The sequence below is a fragment of the Sylvia atricapilla genome, chromosome 14 (assembly GCF_009819655.1).
Source record: "Sylvia atricapilla isolate bSylAtr1 chromosome 14, bSylAtr1.pri, whole genome shotgun sequence".
Lineage (NCBI taxonomy): Eukaryota > Metazoa > Chordata > Aves > Passeriformes > Sylviidae > Sylvia > Sylvia atricapilla.
The window spans coordinates 17,232,796-17,257,299 of record NC_089153.1 but is presented as its reverse complement, the minus strand read 5'-3'; the positions used below and the strand labels follow the sequence as shown (position 1 = coordinate 17,257,299).

Below are 24,504 nucleotides of genomic sequence, written 5' to 3'. Positions count from 1 at the left end.
GCTTGTCATTCCAGCTGAAAGGCAGTCTTGATGTAATCCTGTTGCTGTTAAACTTTGTTTGTTCCCAAGTTTCATACTTTCACTCTGTACAGCTCTATTTTTCTCTGCTGTGTTGAGCACAGTTTAGGCTCCTTAATTTTCTGACATGACTCAAAGTAGAACTTGAAAACTTTTATTTTGGTTTTTTCCTAGTTTTAGTTTCTGGTTTCCAATTGTTCTTTTTTGGGCCATTTTTCTGTACTTTTGCACAGTCATGCTAGGTTGGCATTGCTGCACTCCAGTTCATCTTGGTGTGGATTAATGGCCTAGAAATTGCTGCTGTGCTTACTTTAGAGGAGGAACACATTCGATTTGCATCAGCTGAAGTGAAAGACAAAATTGTCTACAAACCATTTGATTTTTTTTCCCCAATTTAGTTAGGGAGCCATGCAATGCTGTGGTGGTAAAACACTGTGTGTGGGCATGGGCTTCACTTATGTCAGGAGGTTAAGGAGGTAGTTCCTGACCCAAGTGCAAATTAATTCTTTTACATGAGCAAAATGTGGAATGGGTTCCTTCAGTCTGGAATCAAATGCTTTGTCTAGGAAACACTTGCCACCAATACACTATTTAATGTTTCTTTTTGTGACCAAGTGTAGTTTTGGGGTTTTTAGTGATGACTCTACACAGTTCAAAGAAAATCAGTCACAAAGACTAGAACAGCATGGTAATCTTGTTCCAGTAGCTTCCTGTCAGTTATATTAAAAAAAAAAAAATAAATTGATTTTTTTTCCAAATTTTAATTTGGTGATTGGGAGAAATTTTGCTCCCACCTTAAAAGACGAATTTCCAGCTCTGCTAGAAATAAGCCCTGCATGCTTATGAAAGTAAACTTTAAGGTGACTAAATGCCTTCTACCTCTTCCTTACTGAAGATTTACGTTTTTCTAAATGTCTTTTGGGGGAAGGGCAGTTTGTGGAACCAAAGGCTGCTTTTGTAAGCAAAAAACTCCAATTCCCTTTTTTAATAGAGCCAAATGTCACCATTGCTATCCCTGGTTAAGGCAGTGCCATTTTGGAGCGGCTCACACTTGAAATTTACCTTGTCCCATCTGTTAAATTTTCTCCTCTGAAAACCAAAAACCAAACCAACAAACCCAATACTGCTGCTATAAACAATCAAAGTATTTCTCAAAAAATAAATTAAAAACAAAAAAAAAAAGATGGAAAGAGAAGAGTTTTTTTGCAAAGTACAGTGCTTGGTGGAAGAAGGATGGCATTTGGCTACCCTGTTCTTTCTCGAACGCCTCGGTGTTGCCTGTCTGCGCCGGCCAATGTTGCAATGTAAGCAAGACTGTTTGATGCACTGCCACCCTCTATTGTTTGTTCAGTGTTTAGAATCTCCAGTGGGGAAGAGGAAAAGAAGCATGACTGTTAGTACTTCTCAGGACCCATCTTTCTCAGGATTAAACCAGGTCTGAACTGTCTCCTATTCCAACCTCAACCCCAAATTCATGTGCTTTATTTTTGTTTTGGTTTTTTCTTTTTTTTTTTTTTCGTTTGGGTTATTTTTTTTTTGTTCTTTTATTTTGTTTTTTTTCTGGAGAATGTAGACCTTGCAAAAGCACCTCTTATGTTGGCATTATTCAGACATACTTGGCAAACATGTAACATTACTAAGATGTTTCCCTGTGGCGCTTGTTTAAATTGTGGAATTATTTCTAAACTTTGATAGGGCTAAATGTACGTGCTTGATTTCAGGTGCAGGTTGTATTTGTGGTCTTTCCAACTCAAAAGGCAATCAATCTCCTAAAAATGTGGTGAGGGATAGACATGAAACAGCAGGCCTCCTCCCTGCCTTGCTGAGGCTTCCTGCAGTTCCTGTGGATGCATGTGGAGAAGTTCTGTTATCACTTCAGCCAGACTCCTCCCCGTGCAGTTTTTGTTCAAAATCACCCCAAATGTGTAATGAAGACTTATTATTTCCATCCATTGTGCTTGAAAGCTGAAATTACTCCAACAAGCTGCGTCTTGGAGAAGCAGGAGCTTTATCTTGGTAGTGTCTGATGTTGTATTTCTGACTCTTGAAGAGGAGATGAATTGCAGAGAGAGAGAGGAAGACATTTGGCAGTTGGTAGCAGGACAGCTGGAAATTGCTGAATATGAATCACTGCTCAGCAGCTTGGCCATTGGTCCACAGCTTCCCACAATAGTCTCCATGGATTAAATCCCAGGCGGATTCCTGCTGTACACAAGCTGACAGGCTTCTGTTGTCTGCTTCTGAAACTTTCTTATCAGAGGCACAGGCTTTGATCTACTTCTCTAGTTGCTCTTGGCAAAAATCGTGCCCTACTTCTCCAGTTTCTTGCTGATAGTGCAACAAACAGAACGAAGGTGGTGTGAGGTTATCTGGGAATGTGTTCCTGAGGGCTGGCACTGGGACTTTCTGTGCTCGTCCAAATTGGGCTGTGTCCCCCAGCTTAATTCTTTCCAGGAGGGACACACTCCTTTGCCTTCAACCCATCCACAGGGAAAAACAGACTGACCCTGAGCTAGGGAACAGAGCAAACTTCCCCAGGGAAAGCTGCTGATCTAAAGCAATAGCCAGTTACAGGTCTGTGTTGTGGACCAAATCAGAAAATGAGGGATTGCATTCGAGCTCAGGCTTTGCTTCTAGGAAAGCTGCAGCATAGCAGCAATCACATAAAGCTTTGTATTGTCTGCTTTGGGATTCAGTATCAAATATTTCCTGGCATTCCTCATGGTTTCCTGGTAGCTAGGGAACATATCCCTGCTCCTGGAGTAGGTGCCTGTAGTGGGTGCAGCACAGCCAAGGCCCACACCTTGCTGAGCTGTCTGAGCAGGGGAGTTGATTTAAAAACTTGGGTTTATGTCCCTTGCTCCGAGCATTCTGGGCTTTCAGGGTGACTTTCACCTGAACAGCAAGTGTAGCACTGCAGTGCTTTGTGTTTGCATGTAAATCATGGCGAGACTTCAACCCCAGGTTTTCTGCTCTCACACCACTGGTTTAGGAGGATTTTAGCTTTGCTTTTTCCTGTCCAGGCTACTGTAGTTGGTAAATCTTCTTGGATCAGAATTCTGAACCGTAGCTACTCTGCAGTTCAGAAACTTTCAGTATCTTGGATACTTCCTATAGAGTTGAGTTTCCTAGTTCAGAGCACTTCCAGCATGCCAGTGACCCCCCCATTTCAGCCTTGGTTATATTTTAGTCTCCAGTTTGCTTTTAAAGATATAGCTTCAGTTCTGGAATCAGCTTTAAGATGATAATAAGTTGGTTTTTACTGAGACTTTATCAAACTTTAAATGTCTTCTTTCCATCACGTTCTGCCCCCACCCAAGTTACTTTTGCAGCACTGCTCAGTCTCTAAGGGATTGCAGTCCTTGATCCTGTAGCATTAATCCAGTGGTGGAATCAGGATTTGTAGCTTGAAGTCTGAGTGTTAGAATTTGAAATGTTCCTTATGTACTTCTTTCTGCCTCAGCTTTTTTTTTGCCTAGTCCTGAAATCTTGCCCAAGGAGGTACAGCCTGGATGACCCTTTGTAGGTGGGCTGGCTGGCAGCACACTGATTACCACACACTCATTTTAAACACACTCAGGTTGCTAAATACCAAATCATTGGGCAAGCTTGGTTATTAGAAACCCAGATTGGATCCATTCCTTGGCTTCAGCTTCCTGGCTGCGTTCAAACCCAGCGAGTTTGTCCCGCTGCTGTGGCAGCGTTCTGGGAGCCTTGAAATGAGCCAAGAACAAGCTGTCTTGTTTGCTGGGGAAGGTTTTGGCCTTGTGCTCTGCAGAATGGCCACTGTTCTTTGAGCCAGGAGGTTGCAGGATGTGCCTCGTGCATTAATCAACTCTGTGTGTGTGACCTGCTCCGGTGCCAGTGGGGTTTGGGATGTGCTTTCACCACCTTCCTCCCTCAGCTGTGCACTGCAGTCATCAGTAGTGATAGAAAATAGTGGTAGAACTAAGCTCCAGAGGCTGAGTAGCACCATCTAATCCATTCCAGGGCATTGAGAAAAGGCTTGAACTAATTCACCATTGAGTTTTTAACTGAGTAGTTAAAGCTGGTTGCGCCTCTGCACTGTTACTTTGCTTCTTTTAACTGTAGGCTGTTACATTGTCTGGGTGTCTTAAAACATAGCTAATGCCTAGTGAAAGAAGTTGGGAATTTTGAGAATTGGATAGGAATCTAACTAACCTATTTTCGTTTTTCTTGAAGTTATTCCTTATTGACTTTGGTTTGGCCAAAAAGTACCGGGACAACAGGACAAGGCAACACATACCTTACAGAGAAGACAAAAATCTCACTGGCACAGCTCGATATGCCAGCATCAATGCACACCTTGGCATTGAGCAGAGGTGAGTGCAACGTTCTGGAAGGCTGCAGGGTGATCTTTGGATACTTCTGAGCTCATTTTATATGAAAAGTGTATCCATCCCTTGGCAAGTGTTCTTCCTCTTGGCTGCCTGTGCAAGGATAGGGGGGAAAATCCGAGCACCTAATTTGCTTCTTGTAGAGACTGTGTGTCTTGCAGACATCAGATGGATGTTCTGCATATTATTTTGGCCTTTTAAAGGCTGAGCCATACTTTGATGTGGGTCTGTCAGAGGCCCTTCACACATAAAATGGTGCACTTTGCTGATGTGTTGGTACCTGTTGGCACCACTGCTGACTGGCTTGAGAGGCCTTTCTGTAAGCAGAAAGGGTGTTCTAAAGCTGGTGTCTGGCCTGTTTTCTCACTCTGTCCAAGGTTAGTAAACCATTATTTCTCCTTTTGCCTGCAGGCAAGGCTTAAATACCTTCAGTCACACTATATTTTAGTTTCTGGTGCATACATGTCTGTAGATATGTACACATGTCTGTGGATTTATTTTTATCTATTCGAGCTTTGCTTAATCAACAAACACATTTTTATCTTCTGGATCAAAGGCATTTTGTTCCTGCAGGATCCTAGCATTTTCCAGTGGAGAGAGGACTTCAGGTTGTTTGGGTGTGTTAGGTACCCATGGGATAACAAGGGATGCCTCTCTTCCTTATGTCTGTGCCCAAATATTGTACTGGAGAACTGAGGAGTGTGGCTTTACCTCTCTTGGATAATTAAAGCTTCCAGGAATGTCTGTGCCTTTGACCTTTGTGTTAACTAAGATGAGAATGGCAGAATGTCCTTTAAAACTCTCCATGTTTCCTTTTTTTTTTTTTTTTTAATTTTAATTTCCTTAAGGTTCCTTCAGGGTATTTTATTGTCTGTCAGTGTCATTATTGAAGCCAGCTTGGCATGTGGCTCAGGGAGGTAAATGACAGGTGTCACTTCTGCAATAAATGAATTTCACACATCCCAAGCAGTTCTGGTAAGGGAATATCTGTGCTTGCACCTGGGAGTGAAGGAGGGATCTGCAAAGGATGTTGCTTTTGAATTTAGTTGGACACCAAAAATTGAATTTAGTTGGATTTTACACCGTATCTGCTGGTAATGGGAATTCTGTTATAATTAGAAATGTAGGTTGCTGCTTGCTACAAGCTGCTAAAGTGTCTAGGTCAAGCCAGCAGTGAGGCAGAGAAGTAATGCATTCCTGTAATCAAGAGAAACCAGTTCTGGAGCTTATGGCAGAATATTTCAACCTCTACTCCTGTACTTTTAACTGTTACAGAACACGTTTTCCTACAGGTAATGACAGCTGTGCTCAAGGAGCTGTTTGCAATGTTATTTATTTTAATAATGGAGAGGATTGTCCTGTTTTCCAAATCCTAAAAACTATTTCTATTGATATATGGTAATAATGTACCCATTACAGATTGACAGAACGAAATGTTTCCTACTACAAGATCGTGACATTCAGCATTAAAACAATGAGCTGGCTGGGGGGTGGATACTCTTAATCCCTTTATTGTTTCTGAATTTATCACTGCCTTCTCAGAAAACATAATTCTACATCACGGCCCTGTACAGGTTCACTGAATGCTGTTGGTGATTAAAATCTGCAGTTGTAATAGAATTAGCAAGTTCTGCAGGCTGGAATTTGTGGGCTCAGGATCATTTTTCAGCCCTTTGTCTGTGGTTTCATGTTGCAGCTGAGATGATCTCAGAGGTAGCTGCTGCTGAGGGGAGGCAACCAATCCTCTCTTCCCTGGGCACGGCAGAGCTTTTCTGGCCTTGTGCTAAGAGCTTTAGGGAGCCAAGCTGATTTTCCCCTGGGATAGCTTTTCCTTTGTTGCCCAAAGGGTCACAGAGCTGGCCCAGGAGGGAGGAGGTGCCAGGCTCTTCTGACTGGGCTAGAAGACAAAACATCACCAACTTCTTTCTTCTCCTACCAAGATCTGCAGATAGATCAGGTTACAGCCTGTTCCCACTTCTGGGGAGCTGTTTTTCCCTCACCTTTGTGTGTAATCCTGTTTGCAATACCACTGTCAGCCTCTTGATCCCTTGTTGGGGTAGGAGGTGTAGAGTCTGTCCTGCCACCCTTTAAATCCTTCTCTGGGTGGCAGAGCAGCAGCAAAACCCACCAGGTTGTCCCCATAAGGGAGCAGGGAGGAGAAAAATAAGTTCTTTTTCTGCCTCGTATTAAATAGATGTCAGCTGCAGAAGGGCAGTCAGAGGAAAAATCTGATTTCACCACAGCTGGGAAGAGGCAACTTTGCCAAGAGGAGAAAAAAAAAAAATCCTGGATTGTGTTTTCCACTCCAGTGAACTGTGCTGGTCTTAGTGCTCAGGAAAGCTGTGAGCAAAGTACAGTGCTGTTCATGTGGCCAGAGTGAGGATGTGGAACATGTGCAGGGCACATGAAGCCTTTTGCATGAGAGTTTGTGCAAGTTGTCAGTGAAGTCTGTGGCTGGATCACTTTGGAGTTCTCCTGCTGCCTTGGAACAGAGTTCAGTGGGAAGAAGGCAGAGGCACCTCTCATTGATTCATGCACCTTTATAAATGTTGCTGCCTTTTAAAATCAGGGACAGCTCAGGGGTTTTTGACAGAAGGGAAGGAGGAAAGGAGCAATGCCCTTTAGGGGCCAGGTGGTCAGGATTGATCCCAGACTGAGCCAAGGTGCAGGGCATAATTTTACTGTCATGATGTTACAGCTTTATTGACCCCATTAACCTCATTCTCTCTTACAATGCATTCCATGGTTCCTACAGGAAAATCTCCAGTTTCTACCCAAACTACTTAATAAGGCAGGAAAGACAGTTCATGTTTCTGGTTTTTTTCCCCAAAGTTTTTGTTTCAGTGTCACTGCAGATGGAAATTTAGAACACGCAAAATATTCTGTAGAATGTTCCTTGCTTTAAAAATGAATAGGATCTCTTCCCTATCTTAAGGTTCTCTTAGGCTTTATTCCTGAATTATTTTTTTTAATTTAAGTTTTTTGAATGCTAGCACTGTGGAACAAAGTGAGAAATGCCAGAATTGGTGATTCTTTGTGTTTTTGCTCCTGCAGTCGTCGGGATGACATGGAGTCTCTAGGCTATGTATTGATGTACTTTAACAGAACCAGTCTGCCTTGGCAAGGATTAAAGGTAGGTTATGGTGCTTTCTTTTCCCTCCCCCACCCTTTTAATTGATTTTTTTTTTTTTTTTTTATGTTTGGGTATCATGCTTCTGCCTGTCAGGTGGGTTTGTATAACGTTTAGCCTCAGTTGTATAAAGCAGCTTTTCCCAAAGCTTGATATTTATAGACTGTGGATTCTGCCTCTTAGGCAGCAGGCAAAATGTGCATTGTTGGGCTGTCTTAAAATCTATGCTAAACAATAGCTGACATCATCTTTGCCAGTTATTGTCCTGTTGCAGGCTGAGGCCCCTTTGGGAGATAGAAAATAACATTGTTAGTGGCTTTTTGAATTGCTGGAGAGAGCATGGAAATAATCTCTTGCCTGGCAAGTTCAGCCTCAGTGGTATCTTCAGTCCAGGTTATGGCACAACTGAATAATGAACTGCAGCAGGCTTGTTCAGGATTTCCATGTATGGGAGCCAGCTACAATCGTGGCAGACATTTCTTATTTCACTTATTTAGGCACCAGTGATTGGTTTTCACGTTTTAATTGTTCTTCTTCCTCCGTGTGAGAGTTGTGTAATTCCAATGGTGTTGCAGCTGCACAGTTTCTAAAAAGGCAGCAGCTTGTGGCCCACTGGAACTCTTCAGCTGCAAATGAATGTGAAGGGTGCTGAAGCAGCCCTGAATGGGGCACTGAGTGGGAATTAATGCAACTTTGGCCAATGTAGCTGCAAGTCTGGTGTGGTTAATGGACAAAAGCAGCTAGAACTACACGAGCTGTGCCATGTGATGGGAGCATTAGACTGCGACAAATGGTATTAAACTGTGGCCAAATCTTAATACCAGATTGACCTTCATTCTCTTTGCAATAAGTGTGTGGGACTTGGAGATTTCACATAAAATACTTATGGTTGACCAAAGGATTTTTGTAATTTTTTTTTTTTATTTTTTTTTTTTACTGCTGTCCTTGTTAATCCAGTGTTGCACAATATCTCTTATATTGTGACCTACATGTTCCACAGGCTGCAACAAAGAAGCAAAAGTATGAAAAGATTAGTGAAAAGAAAATGTCCACTCCTGTTGAGGTTTTGTGTAAGGTAAGAGTTTCCAAATGATGTCACACTGTGAAATGGAAATTCTTTTCTTGTTCGGTTTGTTGTTTTGTTTTGGGGTTTTTTTTTTCTAAACTTGAGCCAATTTATTAAATAGTCTCACATGGCATTTGCTGCTGAATAGTACTGCTTTGGCAGGCACTGGGTGCCTTGTGTTTGGCCACCCAGCAAGACTGGGAATTGTGTGTGCAGGGCAGCATTTGCTGCTGTTCCTTGGCAAAGTTCATGGCACCATCATTCAGGTCTTGCTGCCTGTTGGCTGTGCAAGCTCCCAGCTCTCTTACGTGAGGCTTGTTCAGTTCTTCAACGTTTACAGTGCGAGTTTGACATCAGAAGTCAATAAGTAACCAAGGTGGAGCTGTCTGGTTTGCCCAAATGCTCTTTCTGCCTCTCCAGGAGGGTTCATATTGTCTGCTCTGACTCAGGTAGTGGCTCTAGTGAAATTGGATGCAAGTGATATTTGTATTTCCAAGGTTTTCCTTTGAGTCTTAAGATTCCTCCACACTGTAGCATCCAAGTGTTTCTTAACAAAGACCTTTGAGAGCACAGCAGGGTTTGTGCACCTCAGACAGCAGCCCCAAGGATTGCACTTTCTAGTCCTACACATCTCCATCCCCAGAGTCTGACAGCATCTCCCAGGCTATTGAACTGGTCATGGAATGGTTTGGGTTGGAAGGGACTTGAAAAATAATCCCATTCTAACCCCTGCTGGGGACAGGGACACCCTCCACTAGTGTCCAGGTTGCTCAGAGCTCCATCCAGTGTGGCCTTGAACTGGCCCTAACAGGGATGTTACACCCTCTGATTTTTTTACAGCACTGTTCTGTGTGCTAGTACCTATTACAGGTGGGCTTTCATACAGCATTAAAAATGTTTAAAAATGTAAAGCAGAAAACTTAAATTATGAAAATCTCTTTCAAAAGATTTTCACACTTAATGCTTGTTAACTGACCCTGTCTCTGCTACGTTCAAGCAGATTATCAAAGAAACAAGAGTGGATCTCTTACCAGATAATTACCATTATTTTAGAGATTTAGTTAATAAGAACGAGGTTGAATTAGGATGAACAATGTGCTTTATAAAGAAGTTAAATGTTGAAGGTTCTAGTAGCAGAGAGCTTGTGATTGCAATGAGGGAACAGTTCTGGGGAAGGAATGTGCACCTGAGCAAATCCACACGCTGAAATACAGAACAGATGAACAACTAGGACCAAAGTGGAATTAATTCATGCATCTTCAACCAGTTCTCCTCTGCTGTTAGAGACAGATGGAGATCCCTTTGCCTTTGTTAGAAGGTTTTTGCTGCAAGCCGTGGCTTGATTAACACTGTTGATTTACAGGGGTTCCCTGCAGAATTTGCCATGTATCTGAACTACTGTCGTGGCCTGCGCTTTGAAGAGGCACCAGATTACATGTATCTGAGGCAATTATTCCGTATTCTTTTCAGGTCAGTCTCCAAGTGGAAAAGTACAGAAACTTCTCAGGGATCCAGTTGGGAACTGCTCTGTGGGACTGGCACTGCAGAGAGCAGCTCCTCGTGTGTGTGGTGTAGGGAGTTCTTCTGGGACTTCCTTTCATTTCAGAGCTTCAAAAGCTGTTTAAAGGACCTGAGAAATTATTGTTCGATGTTAAACACAGAGGGAAAGGATTCTCTTGTTTTTGCACTGTGTGGTGTGACCACAGGGTTGAGCCCATGCTTCAGGTTCTGTTCCAAGTACCTTATAAAATTGACCCCTCAGTGTGGGAGTCTTTGAAGCTTTTTATGTTTGGAAATTGGTGCTGGGCCCAGCAGTGGTTCCCAGGAGAGAAATTTCAGTGGAGGAGAAGAGTGCTGTTTCATTGAGCTCATTAAGAGCAACTGGAACATAAATTCCACCTTGTGCAGTGAACAGCATCTGTCAAAGGAAGGGCTGGTACTGATCTCTCGAGTCTCCCCCCAGGTTTCTGGAATCCAAAGAATTCCTATTCAATCGTGTACAATACTGCAGTCTCTCCTTGAAATTATATTATTATTAAAATAAAAAAAAAAGTGCTCAGTGCAGACAGTGGGTGAGCTGGGCTGGGAGGAAGTGCTGCTTCCACAAGTGCAGACCTTTGTGTAAGCAGTGAGTAAATGCTGCTGGCTGGCATTTGGGCTTGCTGCAAGAATCCCTTTCAGTTAGTAATACTTAGCATTTCTATACCATTCATAATCTCTAAAGCAGCTTAGAGAAGGAGCTATCCCCTAGTTGTGGGATTTCAGGCAGGGCTCTGTGTTAGCTCTGATGTGTTACAGCAGAACATTTTCTTTTTTTTTTTTTGCAGGACCTTGAACCACCAGTATGACTACACATTCGACTGGACAATGTTAAAGCAGAAAGCAGCACAGCAGGCAGCCTCTTCCAGTGGGCAGGGGCAGCAGGCCCAAACCCCCACAGGCAAGCAAACTGACAAATCCAAGAGTAACATGAAAGGTTAGTAGCCAAGAACCAAGTGACGTTACAGGAAAAACAAAAAAAAATTCCACGAATTTGGACAACGGCGGCAATTCCAAGTGTTAGATCAAGGAGGTGGTTTAAAAACTACATTTGGCTCTTCAATTCAAAAGCAAAACCAAAAGACGTCCTTGGAGAATTTGACTACTAACTTTATACCAAAATGTCCTTGTTATTCATATCATTTCTTCTGGGGATGTTGGGTCATTTTTTTAACCACTGCATCTTTTTGCTCCCGCATTAACCACTTTCCAAAAAAAAACAAGAAACTGACTCGGTGTTGGGAATGTGACATTTTTATTTATTTTGATTTATATATATACATATATATGTCCTTATATATGTATAAATATATCATGCAATCCAAAATCCTAGACCTAACACTTCTTAAGGGATAATTCTCATTGACTAGGCGAGGATCTAGAGACTTTGGGTTCTGCTCTGTGGCAGCTGGTATACAGTGCTGTGGGTTTGCTTCTGTTCTGTATGCCTCAAACACTGGGAACAGAAAATTGTGACTGCTCTGGCTTCCTCCAGTGGGTTTACATTGAGGCATTTGGTCCAGAGTTCCAAATGAGCTCAAAAATGCCTTGTCTAAATCAAGCAGGAACCCCAAAACTGCTGTGGATTGCCAACTCACAATTTTCTGAAGTATTTGGGTGCTCTGGGGTGGAGCTTTAGGTTTCCTGATGATTTTTTTTTTTTTTTTTTGATGTTTCTAGGTTATGGTTTCAAAGGGAAATGTTGTAACATGTTCAAATGTAATTGTGTAATAACTGAAAACTGAGTTCTGAAAAGACGCATCAATTTTTTTTTTTTTTCCCACATGGTCTAGAAGCTTTTGAAATACTTTTTATTTTGTGACGTAAATGTGTGTGTGAGCCTGGTAATTCCCTAGAATGAAACGACCACATCTGTGCATTTTTGAGCCAGTTTTGCCATGAAACCAATTCCTCCAGCAGAGCTGAGGATAAAATTGAAACTAATGAGATCGTGTCACTGAGAATAGAGAGGGAAGGTTTAAATTCTGTACTGAGGCATTGCTGCTCTTCAGTACCTCTTGTCTGTCATTTTGATAGGTATAAAATGATATACTTGGCTAACATGACAATCCTGGAAATCAAAGAAATGCAGAAGTGTTTGCAATAAACTTGAACATTGTTCTTCACTTATTGTGGCAGCATTCAAACCTTACCAGGTGTCTTTAGTCAAAACAGCTACCAAAACCCCACATTTCATCCAGAATAAATGAAGTAGTAAAATACCCGCTGCTTTTCCCAAGATTGAAGTGGTTCTTGGAAAAAACAACACCCAAATTGGTAGATGCCATTAAATGTCAGATTTTTTGGCATAAAGAGTGCCTGGATCTGACAGAGGCTGGAATCCAGTTCCTTCAGCTGCAACACCAGTAGCAGACTGGGTGATTAAGCACCTGGGCTTGGATTGCTTCCTGAAACAGAGAAACTCTGACTGAAGTTCAGAACCCAGCCCAGTTTAGGGTGTGGAGACGTTGGCTGTTGGAGCAGGAGAAGATAATCTGAGCAAAAATGTACATTACTCACAAGAGCTCCTGCTCAAAGTGAAGGCTTTGCAGGAGGGGGAAAGTGGAACCTGCCCTGAAAATCAAGTTGTGAGCTGGTGAAACACAGATTTGCTGAAGTGTTCTGAGGTTTAATGTGCTGCTCTCCTGGCTCAGACAGTCTCTGCCCAAATGCTGTGTGTGAAGAAAGAAAAGGTCATTAAAGTGATTATCTGCCTGCACCTTGAAGTGATGCTGCAGTGCCAGAGAGCAGAGCTGAGCTCACTGCCGGGCATGAGGAGCAGGGAGGCTTTGCCATGCAGCCTTAGAGCATTTCTATTCACTGATTTACATTCCTTATCACACTGCCCTTTGGTAGAGACTCCTTGCTACAGTTAAGATGAAATTCCTGGTGTTTTAGCACAATTTCACTGGGTTTTTTGGGGAATGACCCTCCTCTTCCCTCCCCATCACCAAGGAAGGCTTGTGACCCTTGGATCGATCGAGCTGTAATGTCAGCAGAGCATTAAAGCAGTGCTTGGCAGACATCTGAAGACTTCAGAGGCTTCATCTGTTCATCAAAGCAAAGATTTTCAGATTCCTAAAATCTTACATGTCTTTTTGTGGGGAATTTGGCCTATTGATGAAGAGATTTTTGAACCCAGCTAAGCTGAAGGAGGAGGCTGTATGGTTTGGATGCTCTGTCACATTGGAGAGGATGAAATACCTGGTTATTTTTTCTGGAGTTCAGTTGAATTCTTTTGCAGTTGCTGTAGCAAAGCCTGTGTGGAAGTGGCTTAAAAGCCTTCCTGCTATCAAATGTTCCCCCTCTGGTAACCATATCCATAAACTGGAGTCCTGCAAAGAGCAATGTACAGGGGCAGTTATTTATAAAGAGCAGGTGAAGATGTGCATCTGGGCAGGGTGGGCCAGAGAAGTACACACTCAGATTGTTTGGCCAGTGTGCTGATTTACAGATATTCTTGACTTCCTTAACTCTGATCCATGTTAAATCATCAATGAATCCTAGAGTTTATCCAGGCTAAATACTCCGTTGGGTTCCAGAATAACCTGTTCTGTCCATGGCCTTTTTCTCTCTTTGATTATTTTTTTTCCCCTGCCCCTCTCTGGAACTGTGTGCAGTGTCTTTTGTAACAGCCAGATCAGCTGGTTTGGAACTTGGGAGAGGTGAACTGTTCCAGCAGACAGAGCTCTGCTGACTCGGGGAAGTTGGGCTGGCTCTCTTTTGCCAGAGCAGCAGTTGTTCAGGTGTGATTTGTAACTGTGCTTACACTCAGCTCCCCTCGGTCATAAAAGTGACTCAAGCAGTCAATCTGCAGGATAAAGTCTACCACTTCTATTTGGGAGAGGTGTTTTTTAATTCCTGGCAGATTCTGTGAGGCAGTCAGATGGTCCATTAATATTTGCCTGTGGTGGTGGCAGGATTGCTCAGAACAGACTGAGGCTTCTCTGCTTGAGAATTACAATTATTGACAACTGAATACTTCTCACTTGCTTGTCTGGAGAAATGGAGAATACCCAAAATTTGAGCATTCAAAGTGAGGTTTTTAGGGAATTACACTACAGTTGCTGCTGCCCTGTCAATCAGATCTTCAGCCATGGTAATAATACAGGAATTTGAGGATCCCTCACGTAGCACAGAGATTTTCAGAGGTTTGGGCAACACCTCAAAAGGACAAGGAGTGATGATTTGGCCCTTTATGGAGCCAAGATCTGTGGAAGAGATGTCACCATGAGCTCTCCAGCATGTTCCTCATACCAGCAGTGCTCTGTGTGCTCTGAGTGCCCATCTCAGCTGACAGCTGTGGTTGGGCAGTGTCTTAGCAGGACTTAAAAGGGACATTTTGACTTGAATCCAGTTCCCTGTTGCTCTCTGTAGCTGGACATTCTCCTGCCCACATTACCTTGGGTTTGAGGAGTTCTAACAGCAGCAGATCATTTGGGTAGGATGTCCTTTGTCCTCAGGTTCAGGCTCCCATTTCTTGTGAAATCTTCAGACTTGTGAAGCAATGAGTTGATCTGTTTCTTTCCACACTCTTCCTTTGTTGACTTTGTTTTGGCTGCTTTGATGGAGAAAGTGGTTCAAAAGATGAATCAGTGTTCTCTGCTGAACACACTCAATGGAAAAACAGCATAATTTTTGGTTGTGTGCATCAAGGATTAGGGAACTCAGGAGTCACTAGGCTTTCTATGGGAAATTGCACTCAAGTAGGAATGGCTGTCTTGATTCTGGTGCAGGGTTTGGTTTTTTTAATATGACCAGTGCTGGATGAAGAGAATTGTCCTTCAGTGCATTAACACTGGGTTTAAAACAAGTTTCTGAACCTATTTGAAGTGACCTGTAGCCAGTTCTGGAAGAGTCAGAGCCTTTTTCTGGGTGCTCTCCAGGTACGTTTCGGACAGAATGTCAGGCTAGTAAGACTTGTTTGCACTCGCGTCTCTCTGGATGACAGCACAAGCTGTAGCTGAGGTCAGCTCTATCTGGATTTCACTGAGAAGAGATTTCTGTTGCAAAAACTCAGGGCTGTTGCTGTGATGAAGTCACCCACGGCCAGAGCCATCCTGTCTGGAGGGCATCCAGAGCGGAAACTGCCTTGGCAAAGCCATCTTTGGTCGGGGCTCCTGTTCCCTGTGCCACCTGAGTCACCAGCAAGGAGCACGGAGGGAGGACTGGCTGAGCTGGCAGTAACTGGTTCTTGGAGATGTGTGTGTGTGTGAATTCCTGTGCTGTCCTACCCCCCAATGTCATTTGGGATACTGACCACGAAAAGAACTGCTGCGTGCGCACCACCTCCCCTGTCGTGTGAGTCAGCACTTGTCCTTCCAAAGGCTGAGGTGTGCTGCTTCCCCAGGCGCTGTCACAGCTCCTGCCTTGTGTTGTGGCTGCTGTGGCTTTGTGGTGACACCGGTTCCTGTGAGGTGAGTTCTCCCCTGCCTGTCCTGTGACACTGCCGCGCTGCATCTCTGGAGAGCACCCTGCAGTCAGATGACAGCTTGACATTCAGGGATATAAACATGAGCCACTGCAGACGAGTAGAAAACAATCCTATGAAATTACATCCTGTTTCCTAGTGGCAATAACACAGCTTGTTTTCAAACTGCTGGGCTGAATTCCTGCTGGAGGAATGAATGTGGCATCCAGCTGGTGCATTAAGGCTGTTTCCCAGCGCAGCAGGAGGTGTGAGTCAGAGGTGTGTGAGCTCCAGAGTTGTGGCAAATGCCGGTTACCTTTGGAATTGGACACCAGGAACTCTGCAATTCCCAGATGGAGCAGCATTTTCCCCTTTGAATGACCATAACTGCTGTTTAATTCTCCTCCTGTGAAGGCTGTTGCTCGTTTCCATCCCACGTCAGTAAGTTTCCCCTTGTGTTTATCTTGCAGGTTTCTGAGCATGACGAGGATGGGACAAAGCAGAGCAGATCGGAGCAGGACTTGTCACTCCCCAAATCCTAGAAATTTTAGTTCATACACTTGCCAGTGGCTGTGGGCAACCATTTCCTTGGTGTAAAGAACTTAATATCAGTATAAACTGGCTCTGGGCAGTGTCAGTGATGCTGCACTTTGAGTTGTAGCAGCTGTAATTGTGAATATTACTGAGATAGTGAAACATGGTGTCCAGTTTTCTATTGCATTTTTTTCAAGTGGAAAAGTTAACTAATGGTTGACACACAAGTGGAGAAAATTGTGCATATGCCAATTTTTGTTACCTTTTTACTTTGAACTACACTGCTTATGAGATCTCATTGTTTTGGAAGAATGGCATGAACAGTCTTCGGCAACAGTTGTGATAATTGTAAATGCTCACAATTGTGCACTCTTTTCTGGTTATTCCTCCCTGGGTTTTGAAAAGTTGTACACTTAAAACATTCTTAAAGTTGTTGGCTTCTATGTGCAACATACCAAGCCAGCTGACATGGTAGTAACCAAAGATTCCAGTTTTTAAGCATATGAAAGACTCTGCCTGCTTACCTGTGCTAGAAATAACAGCATCTAAAGTGAAGACTTAAGAGAAACTTAGCGACTACTAGATAATCTTTAGGACTCTGCATTAACTCTATAATGTTCTTGGTATAAAAGGAAAAAAAAAAACAGCATATTTGTCACGAAATTTAGTTAACATCTTACAACTGAACCTGTATGTAAGTTGCTTAGATAAATGTAATCACTGTAAACATCTATATGATCTGGGATTTTGTTTTTATTTTGAAGCGGGAGCTTTTTTGTTTACAAGTTCATTAAAAACTAAAAACTGTTTCTGTAAGGAAATGAGATTTTTTTTTTTTAATTTGCCTTGTTAATTCAGTTTAAGAAATTTACATTACCCTGTTTTTAAACCAAGTTTTAAGGCCATTTGTTAAGCAAAAGAAGTCATATTTCTTTCTAAATCATTTTAGATTTAGTGGTGTAACTCTTCCTCATTTTGTTTTTAAATAAATTTTGTATTTTTTCCTTGAGGGGGAAGGGGCAGTCTTGCATTTTTATAACCTGTTGTTTGAGACCAGCCCTCTATATAATAAGATTGGAATTTTTTTATTTTAAAAATGAAATGGCATCTTTTGCAGACCCGGGATCGGCAGCCTCCGTGTCCTGCCTCGGCTGGACTGACTTGTGATTGCTGCTTTGGAGATAAAAAATTGGAATGGTTTGAAAAAAAAAAAACAAAAACCCAATTGGATGGTTTGAAACCAAGGCATTTTCTTTCAAGTTCTTGTGAAGTGGATATGACCAGATTTCCTCTTGTTCTTGGGGGCAGCCTCGCACCATGCAGAGTTCACATTGGTTACTGCCCCAGGCTGTCTTCCTTCTCACTCCTATTCTAGCCCAGCTGAAAGAAAGAAATACTTTTATTGCTGGTAATTCTTTAACAGTGTAATTTATTCCTTTATAGCATGTCAGAATAAATTAAAAAAAATGTCTGAAAATGCTGCCAGATGCCTATTGTGTAAATGTTGTCTGTATGTTTGCTTTTTAGACAGTTTTCATGCATTGGAGCAGAGTTTTCTGCTCGCAGCTCATCTTTTTTTACTGTTGGGGAAAAAAAAAATCAATCTTTCCTTTTGAAAACCATTTCTTCAGGATCCTAAGGCACTGTGCACTCCTGGAATGGTGATGATGTGGATCAAGGCTCCTCTGTACTCTGTCCAAGAAGGATCTGCCCTGAGATGTTAAACTTTAGGTGGAGAACACTGTGTGCTACTCACAAATAATAAACAGTGGGGTAGATAAAGTGGGAGGACAGGGAGGCAGAGAGGCTGCTGGGCTTCAGAGATAGCACTGGGGAGCTCCTGAGGCACAGCAGGCTCTGCTGCCTGCCTGCTGCGAGAAGAAATGGAGCTCCTTCTCCTGGCCACGATGGTTTTCCACTTTCTGAGGATTGCCCCATCCAAATAAGGCTGGTTTTCAAGCAATGCCTCCTATGAAAACCAGTCTGTTTGTAAGAGCTGGTATCTAGAGCACGGTGAGATGTCCTTCTCCATGATTTCTGCTGTCTAGGCAACGTGTCTGACAACACATGTTGGCAGCAGGGGAAGAAGCATCAATGAAATGCCGCCTTGGCAGCTGTTCCTGGAGAGGCTGCTCGGAATTGTGGCATGGCTTCTCGTGCTCTGACATGAGATACGCGCTGAAAAGTTGGAGAAAAGAATTTGGTTTCAGGAGAATTAAGTTATTTTTCTCTGTTGGTTAAATTTGCTGGTGACTTTGAGGAGGGTTTTAGAAACAGAACTGCTCTTGATGAGCGCTGTAAAGGAGAGTAAATACATTGAGGGTGTCAAAACGCGTTGGTTTGTAGTTTGAGGAGCCTGGAGCTCGGTCAGCCTTGGAGATGTGTGGGAACAGAATTGATTTCTGCACAGGAGAGTGAGCCAAGTGTTCTGCATCAAGAGCCTGTGCCAGATGTGCTGGCCAGGGCATGAGACACCCTCCCTCCTTAACCAGGCACCAAACACCCGTTTGCTGCGTGTTCTCCTGGCTCTGTAACAAAGACTTCAGCCTGAAGGATTAAACCCCTGTGGATCCTGACTCCTGCTTGCACCTCTGCCAACGTTTGGTGTTGAGAGAGATTCACCTGCAAAGCCTGAACTCTTCTGCAAGCACTCCCAGGCCCCTGACAAGGAATCAGCGTTTGGACAAGAGGCTGTAAAGCTCAAGATCTGCAGCCTCGTGCTCCCTGGAAAGTGCCAGAATTCGGGTAATGACATTAGGCTGTGACAACAGCTCCTTAGTCATCTCACTAAGCTGCGTCCAGGGTTTCAAAGCAATTTATTAACCTCCTTACAACGACTCTGAGAGGCTTCCTAAGGCCACCTTTTAAAGGATTGCTTAATTGGGAGCACGGAGTGCTCATGTGCTTCATTAGTTTTAACCTATTTAAGCCATTCCTTGTCAGAAGCAGTTGAGAGCCTTTTTCTCTTCTCCCATAAAAGCTGTGAAAAGAGACAGCTCTGGCTCCCGGTGACTGCCAGCGTCACTCCTTGGCTGCTCCTCTGCGTGGTGTTGGTAACAAGTGACAAACACAACCCCTGGCTGTGTTAAAAACACTTGATGTGTCTGGTAGGGCTGGAGTCTGTCCAGCATGTGCCACACACTTTTTTTTTTTTTTTTTCCTGGTTTCTATGCAATTCTGTCTTTCTGGAGATTGTTTTTCAAGCTCAAGCTTTGCCTCGCTGTTGCAGTGTTGTGCCTGTTCTCTCTTGGCTTTTTCAGGTGTTTTTGTTGTGGTTGTTGTTGGGAACCTGTCCCTGCTTTGTGCTGGCGTTTTCCTGAGCTGAGCTGCTTCAGTCCAGCCCCACTGCTCTGCCCAGGAGCTTGGGCTGCCTGCAGTCCCTCCTTCCCACGTGGAATTCTTCTGCCATCCCAAACTGGCTTTTTGCACGAGCCTTGGAATTCTTCTGCCATCCCAAACTGGCTTTTTGCACGAGCCTTTCATTTCTCTTGACAGCGTTCTCCAGTTGAGACGATTCCTTGCTTAGGCAGCTCCATCAGCCCCGTCTGCTGCTGCCTTTAATTGCAGTGAAATCACGGTGATTCCGTTTCAGCCCCGTGGCACAGCACACGGCCGTGGGCACGGCGGGCTGCAGACAGAAAGGAGAAGTGGTCCAGGAGGAAGATTCCCTCCGATGCCTCTGGGAGGATGACACAGAGTTAGTGCCACCCTCCCGATGGGCCCCGAGTGGTGCAAGGAGTGCATCCCTGACTTTCTAACGTGGAAATGGCTCTTTTTAATGGGATGCTCGTTAGGCAGGAACCGGGGGAGGGTGGCACAGGGGCTGTCTGGGAGGAATCCACTCGTGCTGGGACACAGCAGCGGTAATGAACCTTCCCAACACACCCATCCCTCCCTTTGAATGTACCGCAGTGAGCTCGGCTGCTTTGCAAAGCTCAGTACTAAAGGTGTGAAATCCATTCCTTTGAGATGCTAATGTGGCTTTTTTGACATTACCTGAGATTTTTTCTTCCATATGACTGTGGGTAGTGATGCATTTTGGTAGCTGGAAATCGGGAGGAACAAGGGAATATTCCCACCGCAGACTCGAGATGATTGGGTTTTCGGGTATTTGTGTTCATAAATTACTGAACGTTGATGCAGCTCCTTTCTCAGAGAAGAACTTGGTGTTTTGATATCAGGGACCACTCCTGGAAGCACCCGAGTGCTCTCAGCCCGCCCCAGAAACCTTTTTGCTCCTGCTGATAACGTGGGTGGGTTTTTATAACCGCAGCTGATTAACTGCATTTCTTTCCCCCTCGGAGTTTGGAGGATGTGCCTGGCTGGAGGAGAAGCTCCTCCAGAGCTGTGTGTGCACCACTCACCCCAAGAACTGCACGGTCCCGGTGCAGCTCCCTGTCCCCACCCTGGAAACAACCCCGAGCCTTGCGGGTGGCAGACTTTGAACTTCTTTTGAATGGAAGCAATTTGAGCTGCTCGGGAGGCTTTGAAGGAGTGTTCCTGTTGTCCTACAGGGTGGACTGGCTCTCAGAGCCCCTGCCTGCGTGATAAATTCAGGCCTTCGCTTTACAGCCCTGTAAATGGCCAGGGTGGGAGCCTGACTTGGCACAATCCTGCGCCTGGCAGAGGTGGGGCAGGGAACTCGTGTGACTCAGCTTTGTGGGACTTCAGGAGCCACCAGAGCAGGGGCACGAGGACCAAATAAATCCTCCCTGTCCCTTCCTCATCCCTCGGGCGAGTTCCTCGTGTTGCTGTGGCCAAAGCAGAGCACTGGGACTTTTCCAGTATCTGATCCTCCTGAGCTGCTGCACTCCCTTCCCGTGGGTTTTTAACTGCTGCTCGACTCTGTGGATGAATTAAAGATCCTTGAGCCAGTCTCTGGTGACTGCAAGGATTTCACAAATCCAAGGGGGCACAGTGGGGACCGGGAGCAGCCTGGGGCTGGCAGCTGGGTGGCCGTGGGCAGAGCCGTGCCCAGATGGGGCAGAGAGGAGCAGGGAGCATTTTCCTGCCTTGGCAGCTACAGTCAGGCAGTGGGGGAGGAGAGCAGAGAGAGGTAAAGCCAGAAACTGGTGCAAGTCCTTTGAGCTGAGAGAAAAACCACTTAGGCAGCAAATAGAATCATTCTCATGTGCCGACAGCTTCCCCCCGGCACAGCCCTGCCTCGTGCTGAGCTCTGGGTTCCTCCTCCTCCTCCTCCTCTCCAGCTGGAGTTTGTGCCACTGGGTCAGGGTCACCTGGTGGGGCCAGAGCCTGTGGACAGCCCCAGGAGGGTGGGCACGGAGGGTGAGGGTGTTCATGCCCCTGCAGGGCGGGCACTCCTGGGGCCACTCAATTTTCCAAGAGCAGAATTCCCTGCTGACACTCCCTGGGAGCGCCTGCCTTCCCTTTCTTCAGGGAGGAAAGGAGAGGAGCAGGCTGAGGCCATCCTTTCCTTCCCAAGCCCCTTTCTTTGGGGAGGAGAAGCAAAGAGCGTGACTGTGCCCATTCTTCCCTTGGGCCGCTTAATTTGTTTGTTACTTTATTTGCCGGCTTTTATTCGGTGTGTTTGTGCTGTTTGATGTTCCTGGGGAGCTGGGGAGGGTCGATAACCCCGCCAGAGCTGCACCCTGGCAAAGGTGGAGCTGTGCTGACGCCGTTCCCAGCCGCCCTGAAGCTGCTTCACCAATCCCATAAACTGATTATGGGTGGTAAGTCCCTGCTCAGTGACCTTTCTCCCTCTCACTGACAGCTTTTCACATGGTGCCCCCTTCCCCGAGGTGCTGCTGGGGGTTTGGGGGCAGCAGGGTGGGCACAAGGTGGGCACAGGGTGGGCGTGGGGCTGCTTTTCGTGCCAGCTCTGCCAGCCCCATCCCAGGAGACGCAGCACGGCCTCGGCAGCTTGATGCTGATTAGAAGTGGCTTGTTTTTGCTTCCCTGACATGCAAAACCAGCTCCTGGGGTCGGGGCTTGGCTGTGCTCAGCCTTCCCCGGTGACAAGCTGCTGCTGGGGGTTGTCAGCTGTCCCCACTCGTGTCGTGTGTCCCGAAATGGCAGCTCCTGGCGGGGCAGGGCCCCGTGGTGGCTGTGGAGGGCTGGGATGGTGGCAGTGCTCAGACGGGCTCTGCTGTGGCTGGCAGCTCTGCCCGGGCTGCCTCCAAGGAGGGGCTGGTCCTGTGTGACAGGGAGCTCCTGGCTGTCTGTGAGGCACCGGCTCTTTTCCCATGTTCTCCCGTGTATTTCCATGTATTCCCATGTGTGTTTCCATGTATTTCCATGTGTTTCACTGTGTTCCCTTATATTTCCAGATGTTTCTATGTATTTCCATGTCTTCCCATGTGTTCCCATATGTTTCCATGTATTTCCATATGTGTTCCCATGTATTCCCATGTGTTCCCACATATTTCCATGTGTTCCCATGTATTCCCATTTATTTCCCTGTGTTCCCATGTGTTCCCACATGTGTGTTCCCATATATTTCTGTGTTCCCATATATTTCTGTGTTCCCATATATTTCCCTGTGTTCCCACGTGTTTCCATGTGTTCCCATGCATTTCCATATATATCCTGTGTTCCCACGTGTTTCCATGCATTTCCCTGTGTTCCCAGGTGTTTATGGCCTCCCCAGGGTGTGGAGCAGGGGCAGGAGGCAGTTGCTCCCACACAAGCCCCATCCCAGTGCCAAGATCGTGCTGGCATCTGCCTGTCCCTCTTTCCTGGGGCCTTTCTGCTTTGTGTCCCCCTCAGGCAGTGCCAGGGGAGCTGCCCTGTCCCTGTCCCTGTCCCTGCCCCTGTCCCTGTCCCTGTCCCTGTCCCTGTCCCCTGCTGAGGGGACACCCTGACACCCCCTGCCCTGCTGATCCCGGGGCTCAGGCTGTGAAAGCAGAGCCAGCACCGTTCTCCTGTCCCTCTCGTGTCCCTCTCGTGTCCCTCTCCTGTCCCTCTCCTGTCCCCCTCGTGTCCTCAGCACGTTGCTGGGTGACAGATACACACAGCCAAGGCAGTGCCAGGGGGCTGGGTGCCCTGGACCCCGGGCACAGCGGTGCCCAGCAGAGCTCAGGTGGCACCGAGGGACCCTCCTGCCCCAATTTGGGACACGCTGCTGACCCTCTGTGTGCTCCCTGTCCAGCCCAGGGGGCTGTGGTGAGTGAAGGTGGCTTCTTTTGGGCTGCTGGGGCAGCTGCTGAGGCTCCCTGGGGCTGGCCAGAGGGGCCCAGAGCCGCTGCAGCATCCCTGTGGCCACGGTGCCTCTCCAACAGCCCGTTCCTGCCTCTGGGAAGAAGTGAAAATTCAGGATACTGCAGCAAGCAGGGCACAAAAAGCCTCTTTGGCTGCTCCTCATGCTGCTCTCGGCTTGCCTGGCTCCAGCTGGGGAGGCTCTGGGCTGGCTGGGGGGCACTGGGACCGTCACCCCGGGGCTGGCCGGGTGCGTGGCGGGTTGTGGGACAGGAAAGCAGCGCTGGGAGCAATGGTGCTGCTGTAAATAACCTCCAGCTGCTGATGTTCGTTAACGTGGCCCAGGCGAGGTCCCGCAGGAACGGGAGGTGCTCCCGGATCAGTGTCGCAAGGGGAGGAATCTGCGGGACGGGAAGGAATCCCAGATGCCAGGAGACACTTTCCAGGAAAGAAGTGTTTATGCCCAAATCCCACGTCTGGAAAGGTCAGGGCAGCCTCGTCCGTGGCTCTCTGGCTGCTTTTATTTTTGCTGTGGTAACAGAGCTGGGGTTGGAGTGCTGCTCGGAGCCTTTCTGGGAGCTAAAGGCTGCCCCAGCTGCACAGCAGCTCTGCCACAGCTCTGCAGCTGCCCCGGAGCTCACTGCTCTCTGGACACCCGCCTGTCTGCTGTGCACAGGCTGCAGCAGTGCTGGCAAAGCCCAGAGCTCAGTGCCACCTGCCCCCTGCTCCCCCTGCGCCGCCTGGCTCCTCACCTTGGTGCGGGGGAGCAGCAGGGAGCACCCCAATGTGTGGGGACAGCTGCTGTGGGGGTGACACTGGAGCTGGTGACAGCTCTGCCTGCTCCCAGAAAACTGGGGATGGTTCATCTTCACCCTGCAGCTGTGTGCCAGCTCCTCTGGGCAAAGCCCTGATGGTGCTAAACCCCGCCAGGGATGATGTCAGGTGAACACAAAGCCCCTTGGGGTCACCCTGGGCCTGTGACAGCCCATGGAGCGTGCCCCAAGCAGGAACCTGTCAGATCCTTTTCTTCTGAAAAAGGAAAAGGTTCTCTGCAGCGCTCTGAGTGCAGAGGGGGTTTGGAGCTGTGCCAGCCTGGAGCGGTGCTGGAGCCGCTGGAGGGTCTCAAGAGCTCCTGAAGGAGCCAGGGGTGGTCTGGCAGCACGGGCAGAGTGTGGCAGGAGCAGGTTGCACCCTCTAGGAGAGCACCAAGTGAGCTGAGGGCCCCCCTGCAGAACCCGGGGCTGATTTGGGGGGCAGGCAGGTGCCGGGGGTGTTCTGCACATCACTTTGGAGT

The 24,504-nt window shown here is 46.3% G+C and overlaps 1 protein-coding gene across 6 annotated transcripts in view; it reads left to right on the top strand.

The window, feature by feature from the left end:
- CSNK1A1 (casein kinase 1 alpha 1) overlaps positions 1 to 17,532 on the top strand; it is a 32,458-nt gene extending 14,926 nt beyond the window's left edge. For 2 of the 6 annotated variants that reach the window (XM_066329406.1, XM_066329405.1), the window contains 6 exons: positions 4,222 to 4,361; positions 7,431 to 7,509; positions 8,507 to 8,581; positions 9,936 to 10,042; positions 10,900 to 11,048; positions 15,992 to 17,532. In XM_066329406.1, the coding sequence (XP_066185503.1) occupies positions 4,222 to 4,361; positions 7,431 to 7,509; positions 8,507 to 8,581; positions 9,936 to 10,042; positions 10,900 to 11,048; positions 15,992 to 15,999 (558 nt within the window). In that variant the 3' untranslated portion in view covers positions 16,000 to 17,532. Of the gene's footprint in view, positions 1 to 1,369; positions 1,454 to 4,221; positions 4,362 to 7,430; positions 7,510 to 8,506; positions 8,582 to 9,935; positions 10,043 to 10,899; positions 11,054 to 15,991 lie in introns of those variants that run through there. The other 4 variants (XM_066329404.1, XM_066329401.1, XR_010744711.1 and 1 more) reach the window with 4 other exon arrangements.
- Positions 17,533 to 24,504: the final 6,972 nt, after the last annotated feature.